Source organism: Rhinichthys klamathensis, unplaced genomic scaffold (assembly GCF_029890125.1).
Source record: "Rhinichthys klamathensis goyatoka isolate OS25496 unplaced genomic scaffold, OSU_Roscu_1.1 h1tg000110l_1, whole genome shotgun sequence".
NCBI lineage: Eukaryota > Metazoa > Chordata > Actinopteri > Cypriniformes > Leuciscidae > Rhinichthys > Rhinichthys klamathensis.
The window spans coordinates 577,204-604,689 of NW_026606648.1; the positions used below are offsets into that span (position 1 = coordinate 577,204).

Consider the following 27,486-nt stretch of genomic DNA (forward strand, 5'->3'; position numbering starts at 1 on the left):
CGCCATCACGGATCTTCGCAGCACGACGGACCTCTCCCTTCGCGCCACGAAGTCCGCGGTCCAGGCTCTTGGACGGTGCATGGCTTCCTTAACAGTCACAGAAAGGCACCTTTGGCTGACGCTCGCCAACATGAGGGAATCCGAGCGGGCTGTCTTCCTCAACGCCCCGCTCTCCCCCACCGGCCTCTTCGGCCCAGCTGTTAGCGGGATCGTGGACCGTTTCTCGGAGGTGCAAAAGACCACGCAGGCCATGAATCTCTTCTTGCCGCGTCGTTCAAACTCTGCTGCACGCCGCAATCGGGACCAGCCTGCACGGAGCTCCGCTCAGCATCCAGCCCACGTCCCTAACATGTGCCCACGTCCCCATTGTCCACGCCTACTCACTGCCCGCTCTGTCTCACGGTCGCGCCCCGCCGGTCGCTGTGCAGATGTAAGTCTGGTGCCCGCTCACGAGCGCTCGCGCTTACTGAAAAGCATTTTATCCCCGGCAACACTCTCGTGTCCCATTCCCCACACGATATGCTCCCCGTCCAAAGCCACCGGGACCTCGTGTTTAAATCGGCCGCCTATTGCTATAGGCGAGCCGCCGTGTTCCAGCACCGAGAGCGCGCGCGCTGCACCCGCGCCCCAGATTCAGATCCTCGAGCCCACAGTATGCGGCGATCGGATCCCGGAGGCCATTCGGCCCCTTGCTCTACATGCAAAAGCATGGGAAGCTATCCCGGGCGCCTCAGAATGGGTGTTGAACACAGTAAAGAAAGGCTATGCATTGCAGTTCGCTCGCCGTCCCCACCGAGACGAGAAGTGAATGGAGAAGTAGCACACCTACTTCGTGCAGAAATAGCGAAACTTCTGTGCAAGGGTTCCATAGAGCCAGTACCCCCTTCTTTGAGCGAGTCAGGCTTTTACAGCCGTTATTTTCTCGTACCCAAGAAGGACGGAGCCCTCAGGCCAATTCTAGATCTGAGATATTTGAACAAAGCTCTTATGAGAAGACCGTTCAAAATGCTCACGACCAGACGGATCCTCGCGCAAATTCGCCCCGGGGACTGGTTCATTTCCCTCGATCTGAAAGACGCATACTTTCAGATCCAGATAATACCCCGTCACAGGCCATTCTTGAGATTCGCCTTCGACGGCCAGGTATATCAGTACACCGTCCTGCCGTTCGGCCTGTCTTTAGCACCCCGTACGTTCACGAACTGCATGGATACGGCTCTCGTTCCCCTGAGGGGTCAGGCTATGCGAATTTTGAACTATTTGGACGACTGGCTGATTCTAGCACAATCAGCCACCTGGAAAGCCTGGGTCTCACGGTCAACTGGACCAAAAGCTCGCTACTGCCCAGCCATAAAGGCTCTTTTCTGGGCATAGAACTGGACTCTGTGGCAATGACGGCCCGGCTGTCGACACAGCGCGCGTGCCGTGTCCGGCTCCTGGCCGCGTCTTTCGAGAAAGACAGCGTTGCATCTCTAAAGACATTTCAGAGGATGCTGGGTTATATGGCCTCATCTGCAGCAGTACTCCAGCTGGGTCTACTGCGAATGCGACCGCTACAGCGCTGGCTGATCGCTCGAGTGCCTCGCCGAGCCTGGGTGGCCGGCGGCATTCGAATCAGAATCACTCAGGGCTGCGTTTCAGCACTGAAGCCCTGGCTAGCGGCCGGCTGGTACCAGCGGGGAGTTACAATGGGAGCTGTCTCACACCGACAGGTTATCACGACGGACGCCTCGAACTTAGGTTGGGGCGCTCTGTTCAATGGCAGAACAGTCTTTGGTCTGTGGTCAGACCGGGAGAAATGCCTTCATATAAACTGTCTGGAGATGATAGCAGTTGAGAACGCGCTGAAGCGCTTCCTCCCGCACTTGAGGGGCCACCATGTTCTAGTCCGCTCGGACAACATGTCTGTGGTGTCCTACATAAATCACCAGGGCGGTGTCAGATCCAGAAATCTCTGCAGTCTGACAGAACGCCTTCTCGTGTGGGCCCATTGCTCGCTGCGCTCGCTGAGAGCCTCTCACGTGCCGGGGCACAAGAACATCGGCCCGGACAGACTGTCCAGGGACAACATTCCCCCGGGAGAATGGTCCTTACACCCCCAAACGGTCCAGTCGCTATGGCGCCTTTTCGGCAGAGCAGAGGTCGACCTATTCGCGTCGAAATACAACGCTCATTGCCCAAGATTCTTTTCAAAGAACGAGGACGCGCTGGCCCAAACCTGGCCCAGCTGCCCGCTGTACGCTTTCCCCCCGATCTCACTGTTACCACAGGTAATCAAGAGGATCAGGGAAACGGGCCACTCAACTGGAATAAAACACTTCTCGTAGCCCCACGATGGGAAAACCAGACCTGGTTCCCAGAGCTGGTGAGGCTGTCGCACATAGCCCCGTAGCCGATCCCGGTGAGGCGAGATCTCCTCTCTCAGGCCGGTGGATCGGTGTGGCATCCCCATCCAGAGCGCTGGTCTCTGCATTCGTGGATAATCAACGGATACCCGTTGCTTTGCCAGAAGCGGTCATGAACACGATCTCGCAGTCTTGAGCTCCTTCTATGAGACGGCTCTATGCGTCTAAATGGTCAGTGTTCTCCGAATGGTACACTGGTAAAGGCCTGGACCCACGCACTTGTGAGGTCCAATGGGTGCTTTCCTTCCTCCAAGAGCTGTTGGACAAGGGCAGGTCCCCTTCCACGCTCAAAGTATACGTTGCGGCTATTGCGGCGTTCACGGAGTCAACGAGCAGCCGCACGATAGGAAGGAACAAGCTCATCATCCGCTTCCTCAGAGGAGCCAGGAGGATGAATCCCCGCGGCCCCCCTCGGTTCCAGTTTGGGATCTTTCTTTGGTCTTGGAGGCCCTGAAAGCTTTCCCCTTTGAACCACTAGAATCCGTGGGTTTGAAATACCTCTCGCTCAAAACCGTTTTTCTGATAGCCCTGTCATCGGTAAAATGTGTGGGGGATCTACACGCGCTGTCCATCAGCCCCGCGTGTCTCGAGTTCGGACCAAATGACTCTAAAAGTCATACTCAAACCGAGACATGGTTACGTACCCAAGGCGATTGGCACGCCTTTTAGAGCACAAGTCATCTCCCTATCGGCTCTGCCAGCATCCGATAGTGAGGACGATGGTAACCTTCTGTGCCCAGTCAGAGTGCTGAGGTTTTACGTCACACGCTTCGCGGCCTTTAGGCGCTCCGAGCAGCTCTTTGTTTCGTTTGGAGGGGGCACCAGGGGTCTCGCCGCCTCAAAACATAGCCTGTCCAGATGGATAGTGGACGCTATCGCAGCGGCTTACGCGTCAAAACACCTGCAGTGCCCTATGGGCATCAGGGCCCATTCCACTAGAGGCATGGCCTCGTCATGGGATTGGTCCAGCGGGATTTCTATTAACGACATCTGTATGGCGGCAGACTGGGCCACCCCCTCTACATTCGTGAGGTTCTATAATCTGGAAGTTCCCGCCTTGCAGGCGAGACTTTTGTCAGTCTAAGGGGATGTGTATGTTCTGCCCAGCTGTCATGTGCAGACCACTCTCATCTCAGCGAGGCGAGCCTCGCCGTATGTAGCCGGCTGAGTTCGTCCGCGTTTCCCTATGACGCGTCAGCATGCATGTGCGGACCCGCGTTGCTGGCCGCCTATTTCCCTAAAACAGCTGCGCGAAGGGGTTTTTCACTTTACATAATCCAGCAAAATCTTGCTCTATTGTGTGCTTGTGAACTGTGTTGGCACGCGTTGCTGGCCGCCTTTACTCCGAGTCTATACATGGACCGGCAGTGCCGCTCTGTGCTCATATCAAGTGTCTTTTACATATGCTGACCCGCGAAGCGCCCTCACTGGGCGTGACGTCACGCTGGGCTCACCGATAGGCTGCTGCATTTGCCGCAGGACAGCCAATGAGCACACTTACTCAGTCTGCTATGGTCTGCTGTCTGCTGCACTGCGTTGACAATAAATACAAAATTAAGGATAATTTTTGGCTTCAGATCTCGAGAAAAGATGACTTCACCCATGGCGTAAGCAACTTACGCAATACTCGTTCCCTCTTCTAGAGAGAACCGAGGTTACATTAGGTAACCGAGTACGTTATCCCAGGTATATTTTTCTGTTGATATGAAATATCGGGTACATTTAGCAATATAGTGGGTGAATTATGTATATGATGTATGTTACGATATCATGATGAACATGCCTTTCTCCACTGACGTTCTGAGTTCTTCAAAGAGTTTCTGATGATTGTTAGAATGCAGCTGTCTGACTCTGAGACGGCGAAACGGGAACATGGTTTGTGTAACATTAGCAACACATTATTAGCTGTTTGATAACGTCAAGCAAAAGGCTAATCAAATAAATAAGCATTTATGTGTCCGACATTGTAGAGCGATACATAAAACGCATTACCATTCTGATACATCGACTTGTAGACGAGCCTGTATAATTCACTTCCACTTCTTCTGAATCAGTTTCTGGTTCAAACATATATGGCTGGATTAAACCAGTATTTCCACTGACATTGTGCAGCGTTTACAGTAAAGATAAGCGAGTGGATCAGGTACTTTGAGCTCATGTGATTGAGTGGAGGCGGGGCTAATTTGCATATTCACGGTTCCGCATATACTAAATGAAGCAAGGGTTTAGAGTTACATTCAAGCTATATTTTAAGGCATGTTTACAGGAAATATGACATTTTGGTCAAAGATGAGTTTTAAGGGATACAATTATTGACTACAGGGGGACTTAAAGTCCAAATGTTCAATATAGGCTACTGGACACTAAATATTATGTAGGCCTAGTTCATTTTCATACCTATTTTTTTACGTGTACACATTCCCACGTAGGACTTGGGAAGTTATAATTCCGACAACAAATAAGTGCTGTGTCAAGCGTTATAGGTAATCGAGTAAAGCATAGTATCATTGTAGCTTTCTCTCATCAGCACTGCTGCCAAGGTGCAGATCAACACTTTTAATAGCTTAGCCTCTATCAGAAGTGGCACAAAGAGACTGTGTGTGAATGAACTGTGATAACACCCTATATCACAGATGGTTTCCGCAATGGAGCAGACCCATACAGCCTGGAGGCTGAAACAGAATTCTCCAGAGCAACAGTTCTGGCCATAACATTTCTTCTCAACATGGCTAATGGGAGTCTGTCTGACTGCACATAACCTCTGCCAGAATCAGAGAATGAGCTTTTAACATCTCACACCTGGCACCTTTAAGTACAGGCAGATGGGTATTGAAATTCAATTAAAATGGAAATCTTGTTCAATTAATGTGGTGGAACAAAGGATTTTCCGACGGTAACAAGAAACTGGGGGCCACTGATTATCTGAGGCTTGTTGACGAGCCAGACAACGGATTAACATGGCACGCATTCACAGACACAATGACAGACAGACACGCACATACATGCACACCAAGTTATGAGCTTCAGCGTCAAGCAGCTTTGAAACGTTTACACGAACAAATCAGCTGATAAGCCTCAAATATCATGTGCGCCTGTCGGGTTAGAGCTTACGACAGTCTTCACAATAACAGCGAAAAATATACAAATAAGTCATAAAATCAAACAAACAAATGATTTAAAATGTAAAATACTTTAAAATATTGAAATATTTTTCATTGTTTCAATTATTATTCCTAAAGATTAATTTTGTTTGTTTTTGTTTTTAATTCAAAACAGAAACTAAATACGATATTTAAGACCCATTATTTAACAAAAATACTAAAACTAAATTAGGATTTCGTAAAGATTATTAATTAATTAGGTCATTATTAAGTCAGAACAAAATCAAATCAAAACCTGATACAAACACACTTTAAAGGGATACTCCACTTTTTTTGGGAAATAGGCTCATTTTACAACCATGAGAGCAGCAGGCGTAATGATATGACGCAGCGCCTGAAAATAGGCTACCTTTCGTCAACACAACGGAACTATTTTCAGGCGCTGCGTCATATCATTACGCCTGCTGCACTCATGGTACGGCAGTAAAGTTTCTTGATTATTACGCAGGAATGAGAGTATAGTTCCTAGCCATATCAGCCTAGAAAATCGCAACTTTACATTTTCCGGCGGTCTTAGTGCACGATGTAACTACAGAAGAGTCAAGTTTTAAATAGGAAAAATATCGAAACTCTTTGGTCATTTTTTTTTTTTAGAAATGCTAATGGTCTTGTCCACTTCAATGATGTATGCTAAGCTATGCTAAAAGTGGTACCGCCAGAACCGGAGATCAGCTGAATGGATTCAAAAACGGCCTTCATATAAAATGAGCCTATTTCCAAAAAAAGTGGAGTATCCCTTTAAAGCTGCAGTCCGGCGTTTTTCCTCTTTGTCGCCATCTCTGTTTGAAATCTGTAATTGCAGTTATTCACGGAATTATTAACTTTGCGTGAGTTGTACATCGGCATGAAACAGCGCGGATGAACACACTGTTTTGAGGAGACTGCGCGTCTGTCAGTCACCGCGACGGTGTGGATACTGTTTTTCAACGGCTTTGCTGACAAGTAGTCATAGTGCTATGAAATAAACGGTTTATGAACTGAATCCCTGTTATGTATAAACGTGTTTTACATAATATAACTCTAATCATTTTTGGGAAAAGGATAATTTTCACTTTACCAATCTGATTCAGATCCAATGCTTGACAATGGAGGAGGCGGGTTTGGTTTTCTTGGAGTAGAGGTGATTTGCTCCCTCTCATAGCTAGCACAAAATAATTCATATTACCATAATAGCAAAACGAAAAAAGACACAACAAAGGAAACTCCGTAACTGTGTGAATTAAGCGAACAAGTGTGCTACTGTATATATTTATCCTTGTTTTCGCGTGGGACCGGTTGCAATCTCTTTTTTTCTCTACCCACTCCGAAGTCCGAATTCTCTTGGGTTTTTACCACGGGTGAATCTCCAGTTGTCACTGGTGGTTGTCGTTTGAACCTTTCTGGATCCGCCATGAGTTTAATTATTTGAAGAGCTGTGAGAAAAGGCTAAAAGCTTCCAACTCCAACACCCGCTCACGCAATATAGCCTACTTGCCGGGACTCCTTATTTGTGTGTACAGATGTGACGTAATGACGCAAAGACATGCTAGAATTTCCCGCGGAAAACCACCAGTACCACTGGAATTAAAATTACAAGCTTACCGTTTTGAATCGAGCAAAGGTAAGCAGATATTTTTTAACACTGGCTGGTTATGTTTTTTTAAATTATTATTATTTTAGATAATTTTTAACCCAAAAAAGTTACGGACAGCAGCTTTTTAAGTTTTTTTTTAATTTATTATTATTGTTAAAAATGTTTAATATGGACTGGACAGTCATTGTTATAAGTCAAAACAAAAAGAAAACTGGCAAATTAAAACAAACCTATATAACTAACTAACTAACTAACTAACTAACTAACTAACTAACTAACTACATTTACTTTTGAATTTATTATTTGTAAAATTGCATATGGATTTAGCAGTCATTGTTGAGACAAAAAAAAAGTAAATAAATATACACACACACAAAAAATACATTTGAAATGTATTCCTAAAGATGTTCCATAGTCACTGTTGAGAAACTATTCAACTCTTATTGGATCTGCATTGCATTTGTGGTTTGGCTTTTGTGTTTTTGACTTTTAGAGATAAAGAATTATTTATTAGTGTCTCAGTGCTGCAACTCATTAGAGAAGTCAATTTAAAAGAGTATGATATCACCACAAGTCTTTGCCATAAGTTAGAAATCCACTTGCTGGAATGACGATTTTCCATTTGTGAAAACCCTCCCTATTAATTTATGTAAAAATATTGACTCAACACAACAATAAATCACTGTTGCGGCCGGCTCATTTTGCCTTCGCACTGTTGTCTGTCTAATGCTTTTAGGTGCCCCTGACCTTGAGTGACTTTGTTGTTCTGTTTTAAATGCAGATTTTTTTTTTTTTTTTTTACAAAAGGACAAGATTAATCATGTCAGTATTTATGAAGTAAACCTGGCTGGCAGGACGTTTAAGACAGTGAGCCAGCAGTTTTGGAGGATCTCTGGCTCAAAGCTGAGAGTGAAAAGCTGCAGTGCGGCCAGTTTTCATGCCTGTCATCCGATAAGCAACTTCATCTAAAAGTTATTTAGTTATCAACAGAGAAATCACCTACAGTACGTGACACTGTATGTCAGCTTAAAACATAAGATAGCACCAAAGTCATTTTGAGGAAAATATTGATCCTGAAAATCATCCTCTCTCTCTCTCTAAATAACCATACAGGTCTCAATTCAGCAGGCAGTGCCTGTACACAGTACATCTTGCTTGAAATGAAACATAATTAAAAAGTACAGAGAGTCTAATAAAACCTTTGTCCTTACAAAAAAATAAAAAAAAATAAAAAATAAATAAATCATCAAGACAAAGCAACCTTTCCTTTGCATGCTAATTGCTTTGTCCAAATGCTGGATCCAAATGCAGTGTGTTTAATAAACCAAGACAAAGGTACAAAAACATCTCTAAAAACACCAGAAAACCAAGGAACAGAGCTGAGGACATCTGTGATAGGTTGACAATGACAAGACCTGACAATGAACACAAACATGGGGTTTAAATACACAAGGCGTTATTAGCGAACAAGAAACACCTGGGAACAATCAAAAAGAAAACCACAAACTGACCGAAATCATCCCCTATACCCTAAAACAGGGCACAATTGAAGGGGACAGCCATTTGTAGTGGTGTCCGAAACCATAGTGGACGTTATAGAGTGCAAACATTCAATCCCACAATGCACCACAATAATGGGTGTACAACTGATCAGAAGTGAAAGCCGTCATATTTGTGTATAAAGGTCAATAGCCTTGAACGTAAATGACAACAAATATAATTTTTGCGTTCCTATTTGCCCCAAGCAAAAGAAAACACCAAGTATTAATGATACAAAAAATAATAATAACCTTGCTGGATTTCTTAAATTTGACATGAAATAATAATAATTTACGATAAATACGGCGATAAAAATAAGAATCGTCAATTTTGAATTCATGGTGACATAACTGTGGAAACATGTGTCTGTGTAAAGATTCCATTTGTTACTCATTATTGGGATCTTTCTTTCTTTTCCCTTTCTTTCCCTCAAGTTAAAATGAGAGCAGTACAGCCATAACTGAACAAGTCTCTGTCACACCTAAAACAGCCTGACTGATGCGCCTCTCGAAAAACATGACACTGCAACTTCCTGCACTCATAAGTGTAACTGCTACTCGGGGCTAACAGTAGTCTACACATCTATGAGGATGGATGTGCTGCCTTCACTGTTAGACATTTCAAGGGTTTTTTACAGTAACTTACCGGCAACAGTGTTGTCAGTAAGTTACTGTAATTAAGATTTACAGTACCATTACTGTATTTCAGTTTTACAGTAACTACTGTAATTGTGTAATACAGTGCATTACTGTAAAAACAAAGCTAAAAGTACACTACTGAAATTATTTTTATTTGTACTTTTTATTAGATTTCATAATTTTGATATATAATTAATTTTATTTTGATCCTACATAAGTACTACTGACATACAAATCAATTAGACAAAATTATTACAAAATACCTTTTTTTTTTATTTAAAACATTTTATATATATATCACAAAATAAACAGTCTGCCAATGCTGGAAATTACGTGTTAAATTTTTACACATCAATGGGTGAGTTTAGGGACAACGTTTTTTTGTGTTAATTTTAACTCATTCATTGTGTTAATGATTTTAACAAAGTAAATTTGTCAGAAAGGTTAGGTGCGTAACAAGATGTGTGTAAACGTGTTACAAAGATGTGTGTAAATGTGTTAAATTAACACATTATGTGCTGTCATTCACTGCACACATTGTTAAAAAAACATACACAAAATCCTAAACAAAACGTTAGCATTTGACAAAATGATTGTAGAGTCAATGGTTGTTTAGCTTATACAATTATTATAATGAAATATCAACCTCATAAAACTGCAGAATGTAAATAAAATTATAAGCAGTCAAAAAGGAAATGTCCAACACAGGACAAAACACAGTTATTTTCACAATACATGACACACAACCCCACCTTCAAAATCATTAAACTTATTTCCAAAAATGTGTTGGATTCATGTACACTGGTGGCCAATATAAGTATTTAAGTGTCTTAATGTTTTTGAAAGAAGTCTCTTTGATGCTCAAGAAACATTTCTTATTATTATCAATGTCTGACTGTCTACTCCTCAATCTTTTCCACAGCATAGGAGTAAAAGTCATCATCAAAATAATCTTTAAAAAGCCAACACAATGTTTTTGTCCACCTTTGCAAATAAAGGAACTCCTCCAAAGATTGGTTCCTGTTCAGAACTTGACTGACAACATCAGAATGTTCCCTGGTCTGCATGCGTGTCCACAAACACAAATGTACTCAGTCCTTCAGAGGAGATCCCGGTTCCAACACTATATGAGAGAGAGAGAGAGAGAGAGAGAGAGAGAGAGAGAGAGAGAGAGAGAGAGAGAGAGAGAGAGAGAGAGAGAGAGAGAGAGAGGGAGGGAGAGAGGGAGGGAGGGAGAGAGGGAGAGAGGGAGGGAGGGAGAGAGGGAGGGAGGGAGGGAGAGAGGGAGGGAGGGAGGGGTCAAATTATTTTTAACCTCCTTTTTTTACATTTTTATTATTATTTTTACTATAATTTAAGAATATATTTGTAAACAGCTTTTTGTTAATAGCATATTCAAACATTTCAGCTAAACTAAATTAAATTATGCCAGATTAAATTTGAATACTTACATATCCTAAATTCTGTCCAAAAATGCTGAGATCCATAGAGAGAAAGACTGAAATCGATGATTTAGCTCATTTCAGCTTGTGTCTGCAGTGAAGAGGTCCCTGTTTGAGACAAATACACAGTAAGACACATGCAAGAAATCACTGTGTGATGATCGTTCTCCTTCCTACAGTAGTTAACCCACCCGTGCGCTGATATTAGGACCTTCCTGGTCAGGTGAGACTGCAATGGTACAGAGTCTTCTGCCTAATAAAATATCAAAATAATGCAAAAATATAAACTTATTTGTTTAGAATGCTAGATTTGGTATGAATGAATTAGTGAGAGTTTTACTGCAGTGCTTACCTGGATACATTTCATCTGGTGAGACTGAACATAGAAAAGGGCCCATCTTCTGATTGGTTCATTTGCTGTGTAATAAATATGTTAGACATGATGCAAAGGTCACTTATTTGATATAAAGTTAGCCAATTTTATAGAGATTTTATAAGATATCGTATGCTACCTAGTCTGCAGTGGCTCCAAAGCACTTATATTGCTAATCATTTCAGCAAACTTATGTCAAAATATATAAAAAACTCTGTATGTGGTGTTTGACGTCAGAGAAAATCTCCATGATGCAATGGGAATCACAGTTATTTACTGTAAAGAGAAATAGCAGTATAATATTGGGTGATTTAAAGTAAATAACTGTAGAAATTATAACAGTGTTGGCCAACTAACACACAGCCACGTCCTGCCACTCATGAGCCACTGTTCTCAAAATCTGACAGTTCAGCATCTTCACTCAACTGAATGATTTCAGGGACATCTCTTTAAGGACTGAGAAATCCGTTCACAAACTATTTGAAATTTATAATATAACATATTTACGAGGTTATCATTAAGAGGAAAAGGGAGTCGGACTTTGTCCACTAGAAACTAACATCAACGGTCGAAAAGATTTTTTGTTGCATCATAAATCAAACTAAAGCCAAAATTAAATAATTTAAAAATACAAATGAAGTGGTTATTTAACATGTAATTGTCACATATAAGTTGGTTTCATTGTGTTTTGGTTTGGTTTAGTTCTAGTTCCAGTTTCAGTTGTTCTCATTTTCCTGCAACTAGTTAGTTTCCATGGTTTCTAATTAGTTCACACCTGTTCCCTGTTCTGTTGACAAGATTCCCTTGTGTATTTAAGCTCTTTGTTTTACTCAGTTCCTCATATGGTGTTAACTGTGTTATAGCGTGAAGTGCATTGTTTCTAATGATGGGAAGTCCGGAAGTCTCTTTTGACTCGGCTCCCATAGAAGAGCCGGCTCTTACGGCTCCCAAATGGCTCTTCATTTAGTATCACTCAGAGCTTTCTATATTACCCCAAATTTAACAATTGTGAATGATTTGTGTGTTGGCAAGCATTTTTTTATTTAGTGTTTTCATAAAAGCCTTATTTTTTGTGCATTTTTTCCGTTACAAAAAAAATACAGTGTTACTATTATTTAACATTTTAATAAAACTTTAATTCAACAATTGAACACAGAACCACAGCAAACAAACCAAATAAATAAAGGCAAAAGTCTTAACATTATTTAAATCTGGCTCCCCCGTCGCTCTGTGTACCTGGCCTGTACCACTACACTCGCAATCTTCGGAGCGTGTCCCCCTTCATTTCACATAATGGTATGATCTGTCCTCCTATGTGATTGGCTACCTGGTGTGCCCATCCAAATAAAGTCCCGCCCCAAATAAAGATTCGGCTCTTCGCGTTCGCTACAAAGAATCGGCTTCGCGAACGACACATCGCTAGATTAATCGTCCTCCTGCCAGTAGTAGTAGGCTAGTAGTAGTAATAATAATAATAATATATACACTGCATATAATATTACATATATAATTACACTACCATTGAAAAGTTTAAAGTCTTGGGGTCAGTAAGAATTTATGAATGTATATTTTTTTACATAAGTCTCTATATTTATTTAATAAAAATACAGCAGAAACAGTAATATTGTGAAATATTATTACTATTTAAAATAATGGTTTTCTATTTTATTATATTGTATATAAATGTAATTTATTCCTGTGATGGCAAAGTTGAATTTTCAGCATCATTATTCCAGTATTCAGTGTCACATGATCCTTTAGAAATCATCTAATATGCTGAATATGGTGCTCAACATTTCTCATTATTATCAATGTTGCAAATAGTTGTGCTGCATATACATTTGGTGAAAACTGTGACATTCTGAGGAAAAGTGAGGATTCTGATTTGAGGAATAATGAATACGTTTTTTTTTTAAAACACGTTTGTATCTAAAAATCGATTTACTGAATAAAAGCATTGATATTATATCATATTATGTTATGTTATATTAATAACCTTAAAGATGTGGACTTAACAGAAAAATGTAACAACTTTTTTTTAAGTATTTTCCTTTGTGTTTCACAGTAGAAAAAGTCATTCTAGTTTGGAATGACATAACGGGGAGTCAAAAGATGACCGAATTAGATTTTTTGGTTGAACTATATCTTTAATAAATCTTATTTGGAATAACAATGGAATAATATTTTAATCTAATACTCAGCACTAAAACATGTTCTTTAACTTGTGATGGTATAATTGTTTAAAAAACTTTTAGTATATTTATCCTCCTACTGCTAATGTCAAAGTAGCAATTAAACACAAGCTGCTACAGACGCTGCAGTTTGGGAGAGTTTAAATCTGGTTCATACCCTCATAAAAACTGTCCAGATAAGAATAATTCTGACACGACATTTTCTGCTCATCCGATAATCCTAATGAATACTTGATCAGCACACACTAGCGACCAAGATGAGGAAAAGAGAGAGAATAGGTCAGCCTTCGTGCCTCTAGAGGAAAAAAAAAGGAGATTTGACAGAATCAGAAGCAGCACAGATGAGTCAGAGAAAAATGTGAGGAAGCTTCCTAAGCTCTAGTCTCCATTCGCTGACTCATTTCTGATATGTGTGTGTGTGTTCATTTGTTTCTCACAGCAGATCCACATGACTAACACTGATGATGGCCGCAGGTGCTTGCAGCAACTCCTCCGGTGTTCCTGCAGGGTGGCCAAAAGCAGTCACTTATTTCTCCTTGAGTGCTTCTGCCTGCGGTGCAGCTTATATGTTCCTACTATGAGATGTGGAAGAGAATGGGTACAAACACTGCTCATTAAACACTGAAGTCATTGTTCAGCTGGTGTGTCAAAACACAATGCAGTGGAGAATTAAAGTAACCGGTTCGCTTTAAATGAAGTCCTGCTTGTTATGAACACCAGCAACAAGATGAAACATTTAACGAGTATTACCTGTGCTTGAAAGTGTTCTGGTGCTGGTTTAACTGACCACTGCAATAACCTGAAAGAGGTTTTCGAGACTTTAGAAATTAGTTTTCATCCCCAAAACACAACATTATTCCAACGCAAGTTAAGAAACAAGTTAAGATTTTTTTTGTATTTTTTATTTAAAAAAATCAAAATCAAATGGAAGTATGAAAAAGTAAAGAACAATGTTTTATATTTTGTGTATAAATATATACTTCAATAATACATTACTAACATTATATGTGAACCTCAAAGAACATTCAAATAATAAAAAATATACCTTTTAAAATAAAAACAATGAAACTTTGAAATATTTTATTTATTTACCTGCATGTGACCGACATCAGAAAAATATAAACTTAATTTTATTATTTATTATTATTGACTTCATTTTATTATTGACCTAACTTAACTTAATATCTCAGGGGGTACTTCAAGTTAAATAGATTATAGGTCAAAGAGGTTCAGCCAACAAAAAGTTGGAGAATACCTGCATGCATGTAAATATAAAATGATTTGAATTTGCACATTTTAATGTGTTTGAAAGACAATAGCCTTCCAAAGACAAAGTATTAGTTAAAGTAATAGATACAGAATTTTATAGATAAAGATAAATTAATAGCAGGCTAGGGATAATAAATTAACTAATTTACGGCCATTGTAAGAATAACATGTAATCAATAAAAAAGTAACAGTTTGATTACGAGTATTTTAAAAAATACATCATTACAAGTAAGCTACTTCATTTAAGGGATCTGATTCAACCCATTTGAAATAAAGGTCACATAAATAATTGTCTGGACTGGCCAAATCTACAGCTAAAATGTCAAAAAGGTAAACATACATTGCATTTCCTTTTTTTATTTTATTTTTTACATACATTGCATTTCCAACATCCTCTTTAAGTGTTTGATTCCATGTGATGTGGTGAAAGATCTTCTGTAGTACAAATAGTTCAAAACATTATGCAAAGCAAAGCTGCATTCTTCAGTTATAAGTTAAAGTTGCAAAATGCCAGGAGCCGCCCACCTCACTGATTTGACTGAGATTCGATCGTCCCACACAAAAGAGTAGGAAGCAAGGAACAGAGGGCACTGGCTCTGCAGGGTTACGGATATGGAAATATGGAATAGAGAGCCAGCTGTTAAAAATAAAAATGGCAAGTTATCATAAAGATGCAGAGAACTTCTGTGATGAGACTGAAGAATAGTGTACTACTGCCCCCTTGTGGTGTCAGAATGTAGTGGCCAAAGTAAGTTTGTACAGTATTTCTGAAGCTGTGAGATTAATGCCACATATCACCGTCACTGATCAAAAAGTATGAAACTTGTCCATTGAGTTTGTTTCTAAGAAATGAGCCGTTTTCAAACATGACATTCCAGCGATCTTTATTTTTTGAAAGAGATTCAAAGGGGTTTTCCATAAATACAAAAATAGCATATACAGTACTTCAGTTTAAATGAGATAATACATGTTGCAGGATTAACAGTTTAAATCAAATTATGATTAAATGAAATTACATAGTGAATGCCTGGGCGCTCATTGGAGAAGGGGGACAGAACTATACACACATATTCTAAAATCACATCCTTTCATGTGGACTTTTTTTTTTAAATACAAAAAAAAAAATATTGATCCCATTATGTGAACCTGATATATTGACAATTGCACAGAGATGACTTCATGCGCTCACCAAAGCACATAAACATTTTCAAAAGGAAGTTCTGCTTAAATTCATCACACAGTTAACATATGCCTTACACACACACACTCACACGGAAGGTCTATTTCAGTTAGCAGAAATCGTTAATAAGGGCACCGTGATCTCAAATGCATCAGTGTGTTACATTTAACCTGATAAGCGATACAACACAGAGTAGGACTTCGCACATTTACACGAGTCATAACCATTAGCCAAATTTTCCACACCGGCTCTGGTTGATTCAGGAATATTGTACAATTACTAACAGACGGAATTAAGGCAATTACAAAACATTAAAAGTGCTTCAGAGGGCAAATGTTTTTTTTTTTTAATTGTCATCACATAAACTGAGGTTATAAATAACCTGAGGCTAGACCTCTATACTTTAAAGAGATAGTCCAGTCAAAACATTTTATTCTGTCATCATTTCACCGTACGCTGTATGACTTTCTTCTGTGGAACATAAAAGAAGACATTTTGAAGAATGTTAATAGTTTCGGTTACCATTGACGTAGAGTCATACAGCTTTGGAATGACATGATGGTGAGCAAATGACAGAATAATCATTTTTGCGTGAACTACACCTTTAACCTATCCCTTTGGGACTTTAAAAAGAAAGAAAGAAAGAAATGTGTCAACGACATTGTCTAAGCAGAATGTGGTTGGCATCAATCAACCCACTAACCTATTTACAGTTCCTCAAGCACGCAGCCACACGTGATCATGGCGTTAGTCTTCAGCACTGCTGCAAATAAATGCCACTGAAAGTAATCATTTAAAAAATATTGAAATAACCGTGTTTGCCGTGTGGCTGTGCGCTGTGATTTTGCTGGAGGAAATGAACATAAGGCATGGGTGAACTGAAAGCACCGGTACACCAGCGTGGGCAGAGCAGTGCTCGACTCTGCCAGAAGATGGCATCAGGCCAGTCTCATTTTTATACCGCCTATTGTGTGCCCGATACAAATTCTCTCATGTCATAAGAGAACGAGCAAGATCCACCGCCAATGTGAAATCTTTGTATAGTTTGCTTAAAAAGAAAATAAGTCCAGATGGAAAAACGAGACCTAGAGGGGCTAAAGCGGTTGCTAAGCCCTTGTTGCATTTCTACATTGAGAGAAGTCTAACTTGACATTCCCTCAGGTTGTGTGGCTGTCTACTTGCTGATTGGCTGCAGAGGTGATGCTGGGCGTGTAAGGGGGTGGGGCATCGCTAATTGCACTGGAATCGTTGGCGTCCGGGATGGCGATGCTCAGGGATGCATCAGTATCGTCGTTTTGAGCGTACTCGCTGTACGGTGGAGGCTTCAGGTCATTTGCTGCACAAAACAAAGACGAGAGAGCACAATGATCATGCAAAAGGTTTAAAATGGAAAAGAAAACAAAGAAAAAACAACAATGATAACACAAAAATAAATAAAATATATTATATATGTTATATATGTTATATTTACAGAAAAAAAAAAGGCAGCTGTGGTTGACAGATATTCACTGTAAAAAATATTATGAGAATGATTCTGGTATTACGAAATCGGGGCATGTATATTTTACGATTTATAAACTGGAAATTTTCATTAAGTGATGTAATGTTAATATAATAATGTACTTGAAGTACCAACATCTGCATATTACCTTAAAATGTACTGATAACCAGCGTAATAGTAATAGAAAAGAAATAGGAGGGTGGGCGTGTGTGTGTGTGTGTGTGTGGGGGGGGGGGTGGGGGGGCTTTTAAAAGACAAAGTAAAAGTCACTAAAAATACAAATACATTATAAAAAAAGATAATAACAGTAATAAAACTAGAATAACACTAGTGACTCTCAGCAACTTTCTGCACAACTAAACCTTCCAATGACTCGTCAATGTAATATGCATGCAAAATAGCAAGGTCATTCTAAAAAAACAAAAACTATTTCCTGTTTCATGCTGCAGTCCACTGCAAACCATCAATCTATTTGGTCTTTTAATAGCAAACAAAAGCAAATATTGCCAAATATTTCCATGGAACAGGTGGCACAAACTACACACACAGCACTTGGAAAAAAGGGGGGGTTTCCATCACCACTTCACTCAAATATCAAGAAACGGTGGAAACGCTGAATGATGTGTCATTGAAGTTTGACAAAAACCACATCCTGCCCTGAAGATATAATTTTTCACTCTTCTGGGTCAAGGAAACGCGGTATATGCATGTGTTGCATCTTCGACCTCATGTTTTGTTCTTGGGGGTCTTCTAGACACCTACAGATCTACTTACTGAAATCCAAAGTTTATAAACTCATTAGACATTGTTAGATAATGAGAGCACAAATGGAAATGATGGACATGGAATGATACAGATGACTGGAGCTGTGAGATTTCCTTCTCTGCTGCTGAATGAACAATCGGTCTCAGCACAGAAAAGTAAACCCTACGCACAAAGCTTTGATTGCCAAATTCATTTAAACCTTTTCCATGTCTTAATGTCAATATCTGGCAGCTGGTGTTCATAAATGTCCTTCTCAACGACAGCGTGTCAGTTACAAAACCTGCCAATTAAGAAGCATTGGTCTAATTTGGGATGGCTGATGTCTGCAGGCCCACTATCCAACTGTTGCTCCCTCTTGTCATAAAATTGTCCCTGTTAACCATTTACAAAGCATAAAGCAGAGTGGGTGAACGCACGAGACTTTCCCTGATGAGATGTAATGTGTCTGAAATGCTGTTTCTCATATTAGGGTGAAAAGACATGTCAAGTATTTAGTGTTTGTCTAACGCTTGAGGCTTGACAGTGCTCACCATACCATATATGTATTCTTGCGGATTTTCTTGTAAACATATCGACCATTACTGTATTAAGCTTCTCATGCAGAGATGTTTTTAGGGATGAACTTAAACTGTGACAGTGACACACAAGAGAACGTCAGTGCAAGAGCTCATAGTTCAACAAACATTTAATCATTCACATTCCAGCTGCGCTGTGAGTGATCGCTTGGAAAATCACTTTCAGAGATGATTTTAAGTGCAGCACAGTCTAAATCAGTGTTTCTCAACCTCTCCTGCAGGGACCCCCTGACAGGCCATGTTTTTGTTTTAACTCTGAAATGGCACACCTGATTCAAGTAATTAAAGGCTTAATGAGTAATTAGAGTAGGAATAGTTCAATTAATCAATTAGTCAACTACTCATTAAGCCTTTAATGACTTGAATCAGGTGTGCCATTTCAGGGTTAAAACAGAAACATGGCCTGTCAGGGGGTCCCTGCAGGAGAGGTTGAGAAACACTGGTCTAAATGAACGCTGCAACAATTTCGGGATTTGGCGTATACACCGAGAGCCAGACATACTAGAAAATTATTAGCAGACAAGTCCCTATGACACTGTTTATGGTTAACTTTTTTGTAACACTCCATTGACCAAAAAAAATCCATGACTGTATAACAGATTTAAATGGTTTAATGAATGGTTTCATTTAAGTTCCCTTATTACGCTTTTTCGAATATTACCTTTCATGCAGTGTATAGGGCTGTCACGATGTTAGATTTTTCCAGTGGTGGAGGAAGTACTGAATCTCAGTACTTAAGTAAAAGTACAAATAACCAGAGACATATTTACTTTAGTAAAAGTAGAAGTACCACAATGACAACCCTACTTAAGTAAAAAGTACCTGATTTTAAATGTACTTTAAGTATTAAAAGTAAAAGTACTTGCATAACAATTTATTCTCTTAATGTCTATATTCTAATGATTAATAAAACAGTTAATTCTAACTCATTCAACCTAATACTCATATAATGATGTTCAATATGATGGAAAAGCAGTTATATTTTAAGTTTTTGTCACCATTTCTGAACAAGCTTGCAATTAGGCAATATACACATCAAGCTTACTATATACCCTTACTATATACGGTATATATATATATATATATATATATATATATATATATATATATATATATATAAACACACATATTATGTTAAAACGACGTATATGACGGCGTTTGGCTGTAAACGCGATTCATTTATGGCGTAATTCTGAACCTCTTGGCTTGCCATACTAATTCTAACCAAACGTATAATACACACGCACCCCACATCACTACTAAACCAATGCGTGTCCTATGCATGTAAAAACAAATTTTCGCGTATAAATTGCACGATAAACACACTGCGTGCTATACCGGGTTGATATATCTATGGCAACCAAACTTCACTGGTGAGACAGAAACGTGCGACGAACGGACGGTCAGGGTGACGTTTTGACAGGGGAAAACTGATCAGAAAATTTAACGAAAATGTAACGGAACGTTGTAGAAATGTAGTGGAGTAGAAAGTATAATAATTGCTGCAAAATGTAACGAAGTAAAAGTAAAAAGTATGCACTATTGATTCTACTTAAGTAAAGTACTGATACGTGAAAAATGTACTTAAGTAAAGTAACGAAGTATTTGTACTTCGTTACATTCCACCACTGGATTTTTCACACCACGGTTATTGTGGCCAAAATAATTCACGATATCGATATATCGCGATATCTATAGAAACCTTGGGGGAAAAATTTTTAAATCAGTCAAATAAATTTTTACTTTGTTTATTTAATTTTTCTTTTTTTGCATTTTTACTTCTTGCGTTCTTATATTTGAATGCACATTTTTGTGAAGTAAGACAAGCATGTGAAGTATATCTGGTTTCAAACTGGAGCGAAACACTGTCTGAATGTTCCCTGAAGAACTGAAAAGCTCTTAAACCTATTGTTGCGCCGGTGTCATGTAGATTTGAACAAAACAAATCAAGTGCAAATACAAAAATAAGACGAGTAAAGAAAACGGGGTACTTAATAATCACCCTTTATTTAAACATATGAAAACAGAAACCCGCTGTTAACAGGTTAATGTCACATTTCCCATTCCATGACTAGTAAAATAATCGCAATTTACTCTCTGTAAAATAGAGTAATCCTCAGGGTGATGGACACGGACTTGGGTAAAAAGGTTGGTGGCTACACATTCTGCAGATTGGGCTTAAGGGGGTCGCACACCGGACGAGAAGCGCGGCTCCGCGCCGCGTCGCGTGTAGCACACCTGACGTGCACTTTCTCAGTTCATGGCCAGCAATATTGTTATGTTTGAGGACATTATGAAATTAAGATCATGTCTGTACTATGTTATGATTGTACTGTACAATTAATTACGTTGCTAAGTCTGCAGTCTGAACACTTTACCTCAGTCAGAGCGCATCCGTTAACTGAATGATTTGAGAATCTCACCTGAAAATCCGAGCTGGGCGTCGCGGACAGACGCCGAATGGTGCCGGTGGTGTGTGTAAACTCCTAGAACATAATGTGTTCGAATTTTAAAGAATTCTCTGCGCTTCTCGTCCGGTGTGCGACTCCCTTTAAAGTGCTGTTTTCTTTGAAGCCCCCATACCAGAGTGGCTGCGCGGGCGCGCGCTGCGTCTTCTTCTCATTTGATAGATGTCAGCGGGTGCAATACTGCCACCTCAACTGGCGCTGGAGTATACGTGTCATGTTATCATAAAAGTCCTGTTCATTTTAAACATCGTGGTTATCGCCAATACCGGTATATTGCCACACTCTAAATTAACACGATGTCGATATTTCAAGCTTTGAATATCACGATTATCGTCAATACCGGTATATTGCGACACCCCTAGTGTATAATATAGCTTTTGTGAATGTAAAATGTCAGCAAAGTGCACAACAAGAGAAAAAAATTATTCTGAACTGCCGAAACAAGTCGTCAACAATTCCAGTATCAACGTCTACTTTGACCAGCCCTCAAACACTGTAGTTGAAGCTGAGACTGGAAGTGTTTGGTTTGTGTTGTCGACATGTTGAGAAGGCACTGAGAATCCACTTTGCATGCACTTCAAAAGGATGAGGATTTGCGCTGGAATTGATATGATAACTACGCCAACGTCACTGTTCGTATTACTGTCTATACCAGTGCTGAGGAAGACTCTGGAGCTGAAATTCAGATTTGGTAATGGGTGTTTCATTTCTGACACACGCTGTAAGCGGTAGATACGAATTGATAATTACATAAATTTAACAAAAAAAAAAAAACACATTTGATACAGTTTTTGGAATTGTGATGTCAGTCCCTAAAACTGTGGCATGTAAAGGGGAAAAACAAAACACTAAACAACAACAAAAGAAATACTACTTGTTAGGTATCAGTGGTCTTTAAAGTGGTCCAGTAAAAACTTTTCTTAATCTCTTAATGATTTCTGTCCCAGTACAGACTGGGGTGTATGTGTACAGTGAGTCAGTCTTACCTCCAGACACTGCCTCATATGGAGGAGGCATGTCCAGTTGAGACAGTGAAGATGAAGGTGGAAGAGAGGCGGAGGGTTCGCCGACCGAGCCGTCGTCCTGAACTCCGTACCAGCTGGGCCAGATTGATGTCTGTAGAGCAGAGCAGCAGTGCGAGTTAAACACCCACAATCAGACGGGAATCAGACATATTACCCACAAGAAGCATCTTAAAGACGACTTTAAATACATATGGCAGTGAAACACAATCCAGCCGATGTTTGCTGTTAAATGGTGGAATTCTGCAATCCCTTGCCCAGGCCCATGTATGTGCTTATAACCTACAAGACCTTGTGGTCTCAGTTTGGCTGATAAACACAATGATTTCCCAGTTCCAGTAAAGGATATGAGACACTTCTCTATTTTTTATGTCATATGCAGCTCCATAGTTCACCTAAAACATTTGCTTAAAGAAAAGGTCATCTTTTAGGTTGGATCTTAATGGTCTGGTATTTCCCTTCTTGATTACACTATTGCTCATCGAAGCGGTTTGTTTGGTATTAAACAAGTTACCATTTAACCATTATGTGATACATGGCGTAACAAATGACCTCATAAGGGCAAACTGCATTTTAAAAATACTGTAAGAAGAACAAAAACAACTACATGTGAATGTGTAAGCAGGCTAAAAGTTGATAATCTATCTGAACTGTTTGTTGTCAAATTAAGGGCATTTCCTGTGTGGAGAGCTTCAGGCAGCTTGGGTTTCTAAAAATAGACCTATATATTGTTCTCTCCACATTTGAAGACAGAGAAAACAACTTCTGTTAGAAGAAAGAGAAAACAACTTTCAAATTCTAAGATAATCTAGAACCTTTTTTATAGACATATATCCTATACTAATTCAGCTTGCAATTGTATCCAAAATATCCAGTCAAATATTAAAATAGAAACCTTATTTGAATGGCAAAGCTCTTGAAACGGTCTTCAATACTTATGCTACAAATTGCTTCCAGATGATTTTCTGAACACAAGACGCTTTCTTTTAGAAACAAAGGGCTTTTTCTGAAATTTAAAATGCAGCGTTACAGCTTCAATACAGTTTAGAGCTACAGAGAACACATTCTACACATCAGACTCTATTAAAGAAATCTCATTTATAATACAGTCACAGATACCATAACTTAACTGTACGAGTGAATCAGCTTTAGTCAAACTGCCAAAAAAAACAATAACATTCCTAAAAAGTTTTGTCAGCACTGTCACGGCTCTTAGCTCTGGGTCCTGTTCTTGTTCCATCAAGACTGCTTCTTCTGGCTTTTTCACAGGCACTGGCTAGTTTTGACAAGTGCTGTGCGCCAACAAGGGAAACTATTCTTCTGAACAGAAGAGCTCACACATTTAGTGGCCTGTGCGAATAACACAGACACGAGACCTGACACTCCTGCCCTCGGTTTGGTTTAACAGATCCTTGTTGCAGCTTTGAGTTTAGTGAGTGAAACGTTTTACATCATGAGTCAAAAAAATGCAGAGCACCAAGGTCAACAATAGTGTTGTGAAACAGTAAAAGTGGAAGTTCACCAAATCCTTTCCTGTAGATAAATGACAGACATAACATGTCACACTGAAAATGTGCACCACATTAGAATCCGCACTCCAATTCAGTCTGAAAACCAAGCAAACTGAAACCTTTGAGCAGATTCAAATTTCCTGTGTTCATATATATTAAAGATTCCCCTATAGACTAACATGCCTTTTAGGATTTGTTTTGGGTGATCCGATTACAAGTGTACAAATACATGTGTCAAAAGGGTTTAAATTACTCAACCAACATTAAAAAAAATGTATGACAACTTAACATTCATAGTGTAAAAGCTAATCTGTCCTGATGTATCCCGGACAACAGTGAAGGGCCACCTATTCATCTGTCAATCTCCACTATAACAGGGGTGTTTAAACTTTGCTGCTTGTTGTGGCAACATGGACAATTTGGAAACACGTATATGTATAAATATATATATATATATATATAAACATCAAATATACTGTCATATATATATATATGGTATATGTATATATGCAAGTAAAAAAAAAAAAAAAAATATAATTAAAAATCTAATTAAAAAATGAGTTGGCAATTTTTTTTAGATTCATTTCTACATTGAAGAACAACAATTATCAAGCAAGTAAAAACTTTTTTGCTCCGTGGAAAAAATTCAAGTATGAAGGGGTTAAATTCAGATTCAGTAAAATTACTGAATTTAATAAAAAATTCTAATAATACAATTATACAAAAAACTAATTTAAAATAAGAAATTAATAATTATTTTTAAAAAACATTTTTGGTTTCGGTTTTCGGCCAAGTGCATCCAGAATTTTAGGTTTCGGCCCTGAAATTTCATTTCGGTCCATCCCTAATTCATTCTAATATGCTGATTTGGTGTTTTTGATAACTTGATCAATTTTTTTTTTTTTTTTTTTAAATTATATATATATTAGAGCTGCATGATTCTACATAAAATGAGAATCACATTTTTTTAGTTTAAAATAGAGATTGCGATTCTCCCACGATTCCGAATAGACAACTAAACAAAATAACATGTAATTTCCTAGAGGTTCTGACAAAATGTTAATTGCTGCAGTCTACTTAAAAATATTAAATTAAATATGAATTAATTATATACTTTTTAAAAGTTAGTTTGAGTGAATGACTCAATGACTCGCTCATAGACTTCAATGGTCTCATTGCTGGATAAATCAGTGTTTTTGAACGCATCTCTTGAATGAATGATTCAATGGCAAATCTTTTTTTTTTTTTTTTACACATTTGTTGCCACCTACTGGTGTAATGATGTAACTGATACAATCTTTATTTGAAGTGTCAAGTTACTTTCAAAGGGTGATTTACTCTATTTTGAATTTACAGTGAACGGAGCCACTCTGAGACACACATAACCTACAGATAACCTAACCACATTTATTCAACTGAATCGCAGCCTTTGTGAATTCACAATAGCACTATGCTATAGTATGGTTGGTTTTTATATGGTTTTAATACATCATGATGCCTTCGAAAATGGTCTAATAATGCGGTTCATGGATTCTCGTCCGTGGAATGCGGCACTTCCAGTATTTTGCCGGTTACTTGGCATGGGTAAATTGCAATCGAGGATATTTTAACATCGAGTACTCTAATTTAACCGAGGGATCATGGCAGCCCTACATCAGTGTTTATATCAAAACTATAAACTTTTATTCCAGCACTTCTGTGATAATTTGAATGATTGTAAAACAGAAATAATGATACTGTGTGTTTGAAAAGAAGCTGTTTCACATTCACACCTATAGCCTACATGACAACTGCACTCCCTGGGTCAATGGCAATGCACATTTGAATGTTCGCTGTGATTGAACTTGTGAAAGTTTTAACAGACAGGCAAATCACTCTCATTTAAAAATTAGATCGAGTGTTTGAATCGAGATCGTTCCACGATTAATCATGCTGCTCTAATATTTAAATATAGTAATGGAGCTTTATTTTTAAATCAATTCCCTTCAATTCTGATCAAAAGGGGTTGCAGGTGAAGCATTTGATATGCATGTTAATACCAGGTGTAAACAGCTATATGTCTGACACTTTAACATTCAACAGGAAGATTATCAGTCCTGACATGAATACTTGCCTTTATTTGATGACAGATTAACGGTTTCAAATGAAAAAGTAAAATAAAAGAAAATAAGACAAACTAATATTGATATTGGTGTAATCTACTACCGTATGAGTGTAGACTGACTGAACAGTGATGGATTTAAATACATTTTTAGTGCTTAATCGCAACATTCCTCTTCCCCCTACAAGTGCTTAATCAAAGGGGAAAAGATGTGTCTGCTTATCAGTCTCTCTGTCATTTACCTGGTCAAATCTCCTGTGAAATGCCACTTAAGGTCAACAGAAGTTACCATAACATATTGCGTTTGAGTCTGTCTTATTGTTTTGCTGAATGTACACTGAATCCAGGAGACCCACACAGTACTACACAGGAAGCTAAACTTTGTCATACTTCCAAAACGTGATTATATCAGCAGCGGCTGACGCACAGCCAACTTGGCCACACCTTTAAAAAAAAAAAGGATCTGATTGAACTGAAGTTTGAAGGTTTAGTTTTACTCACATTTTGTCTCTCACAGACCTGGTGCAGGTACGCACGTCCTCCCACAATGACGATCTGAGCGTTTCGGGGATTGCTGAGGTACGCAGCGAGTTGTCTTTGCCTTGAGCGATACCAGCAGATGTAGAAGAAGATCTTAATCATAATAAATATTATGACGACTCTAAAACAAGATAAAGAACAAGTTAAAAAAGTCTCAATAATAGACTTTAATAACTGTAATTATTACAACACGTAAATAAACCAGAAAAAAGATATAAAATCAAATCAAAGATGATGTGAAACAAAAAACAGACAATACAACTGTAATTACATCAACAGTCTTCCTAAAACTTACATGTACCAGTACAGCTCCATGCTTTTCACCAGTTGGTATCAATTACCATAATCAGCTTCCAAGCTGTCAAACTGAAATAAGAACCAATAAGAGTTATTGGCAGAGTCTGCATAGGAAAATGTCATTTCGACATTCCTCATCTCATGTTTAAAGCAGCTCAGATTCTTAGAGTCACTCTAGAAACAATTTACAAGAGACTTTACTTTCTATATATTGTGTAACACACAAGGGTGGGTTATTACTACATAAACAGAAAACTGAAAATAAACTCACAAGCTTAGTTCGCCCATATAACAGTTAAGTTACATACACAAACAAACATAACAGAGCACGCGCACCACTAACGTGCATTCATTGGGATTTATTACAGCCCATTTTAGTTATATGACTTTAATACAACTTTTCATCAAGAAAATAAGCTCACCTTGTAAACGCGTTATAATTCGCGTTATAATCCAGTTTAGACAGCTAGCGAAGCATCTACTCCTCATAGACACAAGAGGAAGTCTCTTTGCTAACGGGCTAATGTAGTTAAATAAATTTACCTTTATAAAACACAAACACGGTCACCTACTAGGTGTATTTTTTTCAAACAGCTCGGGCTCACTAGCAGCCTGTAGGCCGAGTGTGGCGGCTCCTCTCTGTGTGTGTGTGTATTGGTAAATGCTAATACTTCAGACACTCAAGGGCTTCCGAGAAATGTTGAGCGCTGTGTTTTTTCCATGAGCAAACGAAGGGGGTTTTGTAGTTCTTGTGTTGTCTCGCAAGGCGTCCGTACTTCCGTGGATTCATGGCAGCAGAACGTCAAATTAAAAGTCCCTTATAGTTTATTTTACGTTTTTATTATTGTAATTTAATCATTTAAATGTAAATGAAAATTTATAATAATAATAATATAATATAAATATATTATAATATATATTATATTATTTATCT

General features: G+C 38.9%; 2 protein-coding genes across 2 annotated transcripts in view; one reads left to right on the top strand and one right to left on the bottom strand.

The window, feature by feature from the left end:
• Positions 1–27,486, top strand: part of cbln2b (cerebellin 2b precursor) — a 449,384-nt gene that overhangs the window by 88,784 nt on the left and 333,114 nt on the right. The window lies entirely within an intron of this gene.
• On the bottom strand, positions 15,460–27,293 carry si:dkey-118j18.2 (uncharacterized). Its single transcript, XM_056254091.1, has 5 exons — positions 26,975–27,293; positions 26,551–26,621; positions 26,217–26,376; positions 22,068–22,197; positions 15,460–17,108 (listed from the first exon to the last, which is right to left on the bottom strand). The coding sequence occupies exons 2-5, from the start codon at positions 26,568–26,570 to the stop codon at positions 16,930–16,932; spliced, it is 489 nt and encodes a 162-aa protein (XP_056110066.1). The 5' UTR covers positions 26,571–26,621; positions 26,975–27,293; the 3' UTR covers positions 15,460–16,929.